This window comes from Arachis duranensis, chromosome 10, assembly GCF_000817695.3.
Source record: "Arachis duranensis cultivar V14167 chromosome 10, aradu.V14167.gnm2.J7QH, whole genome shotgun sequence".
Classification (NCBI taxonomy): Eukaryota; Viridiplantae; Streptophyta; class Magnoliopsida; order Fabales; family Fabaceae; genus Arachis; species Arachis duranensis.
In genome coordinates this window covers 85,356,101-85,366,309 of record NC_029781.3, presented here as the reverse complement: position 1 = coordinate 85,366,309, position 10,209 = coordinate 85,356,101, and the positions used below count along the sequence as shown (strand labels likewise).

General features: G+C 39.4%; 2 protein-coding genes across 2 annotated transcripts; both read right to left on the bottom strand.

Moving 5' to 3' along the window:
• Positions 1–5,295: 5,295 nt before the first annotated feature.
• On the bottom strand, positions 5,296–6,339 carry LOC107470535 (uncharacterized). The gene is made up of 2 exons (XM_016089932.3): positions 5,738–6,339; positions 5,296–5,616 (listed from the first exon to the last, which is right to left on the bottom strand). The coding sequence occupies exons 1-2, from the start codon at positions 5,933–5,935 to the stop codon at positions 5,323–5,325; spliced, it is 492 nt and encodes a 163-aa protein (XP_015945418.1). The 5' UTR covers positions 5,936–6,339; the 3' UTR covers positions 5,296–5,322.
• A 127-nt stretch (positions 6,340–6,466) lies between these two features.
• Positions 6,467–9,967, bottom strand: LOC107470580 (probable protein phosphatase 2C 59). The gene is made up of 9 exons (XM_016089979.3): positions 9,725–9,967; positions 9,306–9,470; positions 8,708–8,835; positions 8,467–8,565; positions 8,215–8,373; positions 8,018–8,104; positions 7,845–7,936; positions 7,363–7,437; positions 6,467–6,937 (listed from the first exon to the last, which is right to left on the bottom strand). Exons 2-9 carry the CDS (start codon positions 9,386–9,388, stop codon positions 6,743–6,745), a joined length of 918 nt encoding a protein of 305 aa, XP_015945465.1. The 5' UTR covers positions 9,389–9,470; positions 9,725–9,967; the 3' UTR covers positions 6,467–6,742.
• Between the last annotated feature and the right edge of the window lie 242 nt (positions 9,968–10,209).

The following is a 10,209-nucleotide window of genomic DNA, read 5'->3' as shown; positions in this document are numbered from 1 at the left end:
TTCAATCAACTTATGGATGACTACTATTATCGTGGTAATTACTAATTACAGCGACTATATAATTTTAATATTTAAAAAATATTACAAAAATCAAATTTTTTTTTTTGCATTTTTACCATATTTTCTTCGGATAAAAATATGGTTAGATATTACAAAAAATTTCTAGAGGACCAGCAATTTTATTGCATTTTGGCCAGCATGTAACCAGCAGAGAAAGGTGAACCATTGGATTGATTTTCTAAGACTTCTGCAAAGAGGTAATGACCAATTCGGTACCCGAAAGATTCAAACGCTGACATTTTGGTACCCAACTATTGATATTGACAAAAAGGTACCTGAACGATTTAAAATTTTGCCAAGCGTGTCCAAGAGCTTGCCGGAACATAGCTCCGGTGAGTACGATGCTTACGTGGTGGGCGGTTTTTGCTGACAAGGCTAGTGTTATATTAGATGGAATTTGTAATTTTAATTATGCTTATCCTACTTGGAAAATAAACTAAACCTAATTTGAACATTAGTTTTCCCCCAATTTTGCCCTAAAACCCAATTAGCATATACCAAGTTACTAGTTACTGAGTTACTGTGGTTATTGTGTCACTAGCGAAAATCAAAGGTCACGTAGAGAGGGAGAGACGTTGCTCTCGAAGCTTGGCGCGAAGAAGAAGAAGGATAGAAGACGATACGCATTGTCGAATCAAGGGTAAGGGTTCTCAAGTGGCATCGTGGGATCACCATTGTTGGCAAGGAGCAACCCTACGAAGAGGTACGTTCTGCTTCATGTTCTTTGTTTTTCTTCTGGTGTTGTGCGTGTGCTGGTGACATCCTGTTTATTCATTATATCTTCTCTCTACTATTTCTTAGATGGATCGTTTAGTTACGTTTGTGTATCATCACATGGGTTGCTTGAAAAAGGTTAGAGATGGGAATGTGATATACGAAGGGGGTTTAGTCACTGAGATACACAGGGTTAATGTGGAGACATGTAACTTATTTTTTGTTGAGGGGTTGTTTTTAGACCTGGGTTACCCTGGATATAGTGAGGCATATTGGCTAGAACCTGGTTTCGAATTATGTCAGGGTCTTAGAGTACTGAGGACAGATGCTGAAGTGATGAGGATGTGTGAGAGTGCAATTAAAAACGACAATACTGTCCATCTCTACTTTGATCACCCTATTGATGCCAACCCTGAAATCATTGATGATGATGTGGTGTCTTCTGGTAGCAGTGAGAGTGTGGTTGAGGTCAATCCACCCGATGATGAGAGAGAAACTGAAGTTGTGAGTGAGGAAACTGGCGAGGTTAATCAGTTGAGTAAGGATATAGCAGTTGTTGTGAAGGAGACTTTGAATGAAGTTGTGACTGAGAAGGGTGTTGATGTTAACGAGTCGGAGGCCAGAGAGGGTGCTGTTATGAATGAAGATGTGAATCACGGGAATGGAGATAAGGAGACTGAGCAGCCTGCAGCTCCAGAAAAAGTTGTTAAGAGGGTGAGAAAGAGGCATCCAAGACCACCACCCAGTGGTTTATCACAAGAAAGGAGAGCTGCTGAATCTGAACAGCCTGAAGGTGATCCTCTAGAAGCTGAAATAGTAAATGAACAAACACATGAGAGGAATGATGATGATGCACATGTTGGCAATGAAGGTGCTAACAATGAAGAACCATTGGTGGATGAGATGAGGGCAGAGGAAGCAGCTACTCAGAATGCAGGAGGTAAAAATATTAGGTTTTTTTACTTATAGCATTTTTGGATAAGTATTGGTTTTATGAATTAAATGATTATGATACACATGTTGCCAATGAAGGTGTTAACCTTGAAGAACCAGTGGTGGATGAGTTGAGGGCAGAGGAAACAGCTACAGAAAATGCAGCAGGTAAACATATTATATCTGTTTTGTTACAGCCTTTTTTGATAAATATTGCATGATGGCTGACAAGTATCACCTGATGTTTTACCAGAAACAGAAACACAAAGAAAGGAGAGGACAAATTCAAGGAGAAATCATCCTAGGCCTCAACCATCTGGGCAGAGGATTGTACCTGGAAAGGATGATGAAGCACCAAGGGTAGAGGTGCCTAACCCAAACAGAGCAGATGGAGAGATGGGACCTGAGATGTACCAATACGAATCTGATGAACTGTATAGCCCACCTGGATCTGATGATGAAGATGAACCTGTTTTTCCTCAACATAACCCGAACACACCCTTTGGGAAAATTACTCTGGAGTTGAACATGGAGTTTGAGACCATGGAACACTTTAAAGCAGCGGTTCAAAAGTACAACATACAGATTGGGAGACAGGTTTTCTATCTTAGGAATGAGAGGAAGAGGTGCAGGGTGATTTGCTATGACCCCGACTGCCCTTGGTTGTGTTACTGTTCTAGGACCAACTATCCAGCCTCGTTTCAGATTAAAACATTTGTGGATGAGCATACGTGTCCGAGAAGCAACAAGAGTAAGTCAGTGAGTTGTGCTTGGGTAGCTGAAGAGCTTGTGCCTAAACTCAGAATCCATCCTAACATGTTACAAAGGGAGGCACAGGAGTGGTTTAAGGTGGAGTATGACATCTCAGTTAATGAGAGGATGATGTACAGGGCTATGGATAAGGCCAAAGATGTTATTGAAGGAACAGAAAAGGATCAATACCTGAGACTTAGAGACTATCTGAATGAGATCATCAAGGCTAATCCTGGGTCAAGAGCCAACATGGGGACAACTCCACAGCAGGAAGGGTTGCCAAGATTTAGGAACTTGTATGTGTGTTTGGCTGCTTGCAAGCAGGGATTTAAAGCAGGGTGCAGACCGTTCATAGCGTTGGATGGTACGTTTCTGAAAGGCTACTTTGGAGGGCAGTTACTAACAGCAGTAGGTCAGGACGCGAATAACCAGCTATTTCCAATTGCATACGGTGTTGTCGATGCAGAAACTCGGAAAAATTGGAGATTCTTTCTCGAGGAGTTACATACTGACATAGGGGACTATAATGAGAATGGCTGGGTGTTCATGTCTGACCAGCAGAAGGTAATATGAAGAGTATCCAATCATTATTGTTCTTATATTCCTACTTGAGTAACTTTAGTGTATTAATGTTAACTACTGAATTTACCCATGAATGCAGGGATTGATACCAGCATTACAGGATGTGATGCCAGGTGTGAAGCACAGATTTTGTTGTATGCATATGTGGAGAAATCTGAACAAACGATGGAAGGATAAGGAGCTTAAGGGAGCATTCTGGCAATGTGCAAAAGCAACTACTGATCAAGAATTCAAGGATGCAATGGCTAATGTGAAAAGGATCAATAAACAGGCATGGGAGTATTTGGATAAATTTGAGCAAGAACAGTGGTCAAGGAGCAAGTTTTCTGAGTGGCCAAAGGTTGATAGCTTGACTAGCAACAACTGTGAATCGTTTAACTCAACAATCGTGGGTCTGCGGGGGAAAAGCATACTGACAATGCTTGAGGAGCTCAGATTCTATATCATGAAGACGATGGCAACTCACAAGGACGCACTGATGGCTTACACTGGACTTATAGCCCCTATACAAGTGAGTAGATTAGAGAAGGAAAAAAAACAAGCTAACTACTGGGAGGCACAGTGGTGTGGTGATGATGAACATAACGAATTTGAAGTCAGAAAGTGGCAACACAGAGTCAGGGTGAACACAAGAGAGAGGACATGTTCCTGCAGAAAATGGCAGCTGACTGGACTACCATGCTGTCATGGTATTGCAGCAATCCAGAGGAAGAATGAGAAGCCCAAAGACTATGTCCATCACAAGCTCACCATCGAGGCATACAACAGGACTTACCAGTTTCACATTAACAGCATACCAAGCCAAGAATATTGGGAGCACCATGAAGGGTTGCCTTGTCTGCCTCCTCCATACAAGAGGCCTATTGGCAGACCTTCCAAGAAAAGGAAGAAGGACAGCAGCGAGCAAGACTCTGGGAGCCAATACCATGCCAAGAGAAGATATGGCCAAATAACATGTCAAACCTGCAAGAGAGTAAGTGAATCAAGTTTATTCTCTACTATCTACTTACATAATATCATTCAATCATACATAAACTGTTTGAATACTGATTTAATTTATTTATTGCCTGGCTGCAAGGTTGGACATAATAGTAGGACTTGCCCTGAGAGATCAAACGGAGCAGCAGCTCAAGAAGAAGGAATTGATGAGGATGAAGCTAGAGAGCAAGAAGCTAACTGGGAGGAGACCATGGAGGCTGCACATGCTGCACATGTTGGAGATGAGGAAAACCTCACTCAAAACCACCCACAGAGTCAACCTGATGAGGTAAACTTTTGTATTTTAATTCAAACCTTGTTCTTTTCCAAAATGTTGCACCTGGAACTGAGAAAGCCCCACCCTAAACTAATCACTCAACTCATACAGAACACTGAGGTTGATTTGTCTACCACAACAACTGCTACACCCCCTAATGCAGCCACTACACCAGCAACCAGCTCAGGACCAGCACCTCCAGTGGCAGCAAGGCCAGTAGAGCCAGCACCACCAATACCACCAGCAAGAGGCAGGGGCAGGACCATTCGAAGAGGAAGACCCCCAACCTCAACAGCACCTCAAACTAGGGTTGCCAGCCATGATGCTGGGTCTAATTGTCAGATCCCAACCAATGCTGCAGGACCAAGTACTGGGCCTGGCTCAATGCCACAAGGTCCTTTGGGTAGGCCCACTCTGCAAGCCCAAAATTTAGCATCCTCTAGGCCACCAACTGTGACTAGAGAAACCATGGCAGCAGCAAGTCCAGCCACACAGAGCAGGTTCACAGGCTTCATGCCCACCCCATCCTTGAAGAAGAAAAAGCCTTCAGCAAGCATCAAGAAGTGACAGCTTTCTTTCTTGGGTTTTCATTTTGTTTTTAGTAGTTCCATGTTGGACCTGATGTAGATACTATGCAAGTAAATGCCATTATGGCATGTTTAGTTTTTAGTTCCATGTTGGACCTGATTTAGTGTTACTTGTTATCAACATTATTGTCATTATGCCATGACAGTTTTTTGGGGCAAAACTTTTGTTATTTTGGGTCTGAGTTATGTTACTCTGGATATTTATGGATTATGTTTTTATGCTATGAGACAGGTGTTTTTATACAGCTTCCGTTTATGCCATTTTTTCATCAATGGCTAACCTATCTTATATTTGGCTTGCTCAAAATTCAAAAGCAATAACTCAGTTACAGAAGACTAACAAGAGTGCATCCATTAATTCATCTCAATTACAATTAGGATAACATTACAAATACACAAAATTTCATTCCTAAAATCTTAAATTTGACCATTGTCTTCCTACTTAGCCATACACAGCAGACTCAAAACCAGATTTAACCCAAGCAATACACAGATAACAATCAACAAGAACTCAACCCTCTTCAGTTGCTCCTTCATGTCATTAAGCACAGGAAACACCATCATCATCCTATCCCTTTCTCGGCCATCACTACACTCCTGGTTCATTCTGATTTTATTTTTTGGGTCAGCTATACCCACCATGTTGCTATTCTCCGAAGACACTTCTCCTTCCACACATTGCTCTTCAATTTCATCCAACCATTGAAAATACCCACAACGTCTTTGTGTGTTCTAGCATGGCACAAAAATTTCATGAATCAGAGAAGATCGGAAAGTAAATCTGAAAAGTGGAGAAAATAAATCCAGGAAGAATGCATCATTTCCTCACGTAACATCAACATTTTAACCTTACCTTCCACAGAGGGCAACGTAGAAACCATCTATCAGGGTTGCTACTTGTCTTCGACTTCAACGGAACCACCGGAAGGGGACAAAAGCAACACCCATCGTATAGTTTACTACCAACTCCAGAACCACCATCAACGTCGAAGGCTACGGATGAGTGCTTTCTCACGGTTCCACCTATTCCACGAGCCCTAGCTACTTGCATCTTTCAGATTGGGATTGTGCTCTACGAGAGAGCAAGGAGAGCTAATTGGGTTTTAGGGCAAAATTGGGGGAAAACTAATGTTCAAATTAGGTTTAGTTTATTTTCCAAGTAGGATAAGCATAATTAAAATTACAAATTCCATCTAATATAACACTAGCCTTGTCAGCAAAAACCGCCCACCACGTAAGCATCGTACTCACCGGAGCTATGTTCCGGCAAGCTCTTGGACACGCTTGGCAAAATTTTAAATCGTTCAGGTACCTTTTTGTCAATATCAATAGTTGGGTACCAAAATGTCAGCGTTTGAATCTTTCGGGTACCGAATTGGTCATTACCTCTTGGATAAAATCTCACACCAATCTCACACCATCAAATCATCATTGATGGTTAGTTGATGACTACCAATCACAAATGTTGCTGACCTCCTAGCATTGCTTATTACAAAATCGTTCAGTGTTATATACAGCCACCAAGCATACTCTTCATTTACAAAAAATAATTAAGAGGGGTAACAAAAAAAAAAGAAAAAGAAAAGATGAAAAGATCCGTTTTTCCCATATAATATAATATTACATTTTTGTAACAAGCCATGGCTAACACTAAGAAAATAAATGGACTAAAAGAACCATGGTTACATTACATGCATAAATTGAAATTAGCACTACATTCCATGGTCACACTTTTCTTTAAACTAGCTACATATAGTAAGAGAGACTGTGAGACAGAGAGAAGCATAAGGAATTTGAAGCTGTTTCCTATTCTTGCATGGTACACTGATACAGGGTGACATATATATAGAGAGGGAGCTTACAGAGACGGGGTAACAGAATTGGCAGAGGTGGTGGTATCATTAGAAGAGGCAGAAGCACCACCTTGGTCCATCAAGAAACGAACAACAACACAAGTGATATTGTCAGCACTTCCTCTCTGAATTGCTTCTTTCAACAATTTCTTTGCTGCCTCCTCTGCATCCTCTATTGGTTTCACCATAGCCACAGCTTCCTGAACAAACAAAACAAGAATGTAATAAGACTTTTGATGCATTTGACTTCACTTATTTTCGCAACCAATGTTCTTTGTTTCTTTATATTTGTCACTATGAAAACTTGGTATTCCAGTTTTATCTAAATACACTGGTCTAGTTACACAAAGGGGAGCCTTGGAGCAACGATCGAGTTTTTCTCCGTGTCACCTCGATCAATGATGTAATTATTATGTTAGACTGCCTATATTACACCCTTTGCATATGGCCCTTTCCTAGATCCTGCGTTAATGCGGGATGTTTCACATTGGTGTAGTTATGTATTAAAGTTCACAGTGACATTAACATGAACAGAAAAAGCATTTCGTTAGTTGTTAACTTGCTATGAGAGAAATGAGCTATTTCTTATCAAAGAGAAGCGAAAGAGATAGTGATCATTGCAAACCTCATTTGAGACAACATCCCATAGGCCATCACTTGCCAATATAAGAAACTCGAGCGAGCTGTCGACCTTTTCTTCCTGCAAGATCATTAAGTCCATTTCAACCAAAATAAAGATTATTATTCAGAATTCACAATATCTCTTTTCCCTTAAAGAGACATTACCAACGTATCCATGATGATTATTTGTTAGTAGCATACTAATCTCAGAGAAAACCCTAAATCTTAACACAAAAGAAAACAAAGTTGTGTCACCCCACACACAATGTGCAAACAATAAAACCTTTATGCATACTTAATAAATTCACACACTCAGTAATGGTGAAAAGCATATAGATGCTACACATGCTAGTAATATCCATCTTCAACTCACTTTTAAAAGAAATTGAAACGCGAATGAGACTAAAAGAACTATAAAGGAAATTAAAGATAGATTGGCCAAATGAACTATCCAATAATAGATCACTGAGTACATCGGACCCAAACCTTGATTTCTGGATCAGCAACAACATACTGCTTCAGGAGCCTATCTCCAAATGCACGAGAAACGGCGAGAACACCACCAACTCTCCAAGTTCCTGTAAATATGACATTAAGTAACATTAGTGAGAAATGATATGAGATATTTTAAACTAAATTAAGAAAAGTAACTATAATACCAGCCCACATAACAAAGCCCCCTGCATCTTCAATCCTTTGTCTCTCATCAGTTTGGTCTGGCTTGTGATCTCGAGAAACAGCAATGGCTAGAGGAAACCACAATTATAATGGAATTATTAAGTATCACGCATCAATTTTATAAGTTTGATTATTAAGTAATCCACTGCATGTAAGAAATACAATATAGAAGCCTTACCATTACCACCCCTGCATATAACAGCTCTGGAGTCCCCAACATTTGCAACAAGCAAACGGTCACCAACTAGAATTGCAGTAGAAGCAGTTGAGCCAGCATCTCTGTTATGAGTATTTTCGGATTTCAGAAATTCTGAGTCGGTATGGTTGTACGCATCAGCTGCGAAAAAGAGAAGTTTGGGGCAAAGAAATCATGGTTAATCTCAGGATTTTAGCAAACACAGAACATCAGATATCATGATGGATAGGATACCTATCGCAGATTTAGTGTCGGATATGAATTTTGGATGACTGATCAAATTACTAAACAGGTTTTTCTTGACATACTCAGCAGCACGAACACCACCATGACCTGAAGAAAAGAGTTATAAACAATAAACTTGCTGCTACTTACTTTCAAGTTTTTGAGTTTATAAAGTATAGAACCAATCATTAGTTATATAAAGCCAATGTTAGGTTCTGGGGTACAACCAGAAGAAGGATGAAAAATATACCATCAAAAACTCCGAAAAGGCCAACGATTTCACCATCCACACCATCAACTCTTGTTTCATAAAAGTCTTCCATTGAAGACCTCTTTCCGGCGCAGCTAGCATATCCATAACTGAATTTGCCATTATGACTGTAGACACCAACCATACCAAATCATGTCACAAATCACAACCATCTTTTTAAAGGCAATTACAAACTCTATCATTTCCTTTCATGTCAACGAAATTGAAGCTTTACTAATGAATGAATACCCATGGATCATATATAATATTATTAATAATAAGAATAGTATTAAACACAAAATCTAATTAATTTGTTATGCAAGAATACACATCCTCAGGCCCAGCTGAGAACAGACATGACAAAATATTCAAGTTAACAGAAAGGCAAACTTTATAATTTAGCAAATAAAGATCAATAACAAAGAATACAAATCAATATTTTGTGAAAGAACACATAAGATGGATATTTTGTGGCAAATGAATACATTATAATCTCAATAAACATGCTTCATGAGTCAAAAAAACAAAAGAGGGAGATATATTTGAGCATATGATAAATCTGTAGAAAGATAGATATGCAAATGAGAAAGAAGTTAACCTGAGACCACCTCCACTGGCAGGTGCATCATCTGCAGCATGAACTTGGCTTGAAGAGGACACACCTGAATTGAGATACCCCATATTGCAACTTGAATATTCAGGGAACCCAAATAGGAGGAGTAGGAGAATATGAAGAAATAATAACCCTATCGAGTATTCTTTCCTGCAAATTGTTCCAAGTGATCATAATTCATAAAAACATTAGTGAGGTCATTTCGAGAACCAGCACAAAGGGAACACACACTTATTCAATTACTTTAAATTTTAAAGAGAGTTGACAAAATTTTGCAACAACATAAAAAGCTAGAAGCTTTGTACATAGATCTTGTTGATGGTTGCAAAGCACAAAGATAATGTGATCCAAGGTTGGAAAAGATTAGAATTCGGAAGAAATTGCTGAAGAAAGAGAATGAATACCTTAGGAAGGGAAGAGAAGAGGAGGAAGAGAAATGTCATGACAAAGAGAGAGAAAGTGGTTTTCTGTTTGATTTTAGCTCAAACAAACCCATTGTCTTGTTGTTCAACAATTGAGACATTCAAACATAGTATATCATAATCATATAAATCAACCTTATTATTAATCTTCTTCAAAGTTGGTTGCACATTTTTTTCCAAAGATTAGAAAATAAAAATCTTGGGGTTAACGGGTATCAAACCAAGAATGAAAAGTCTGTTGGAAATAGAAAATGAATTGACTATATATGTTAATTAAGGATTGATTAATTAATTAAATAATAATATGGTTTTGGTGATGGATTGATTTGGAGGTGAAAGGGCGTTTAGGTGAATAATGAAAAGATAGTGATGAGAAATAATATGATAAAAATAGTTGGGGGGCGTTGCGTTGCATACGCGTCAGCGGAAGAAGGGCGAAGGCTTTCGGTGGGGACCGAGTCAATGAC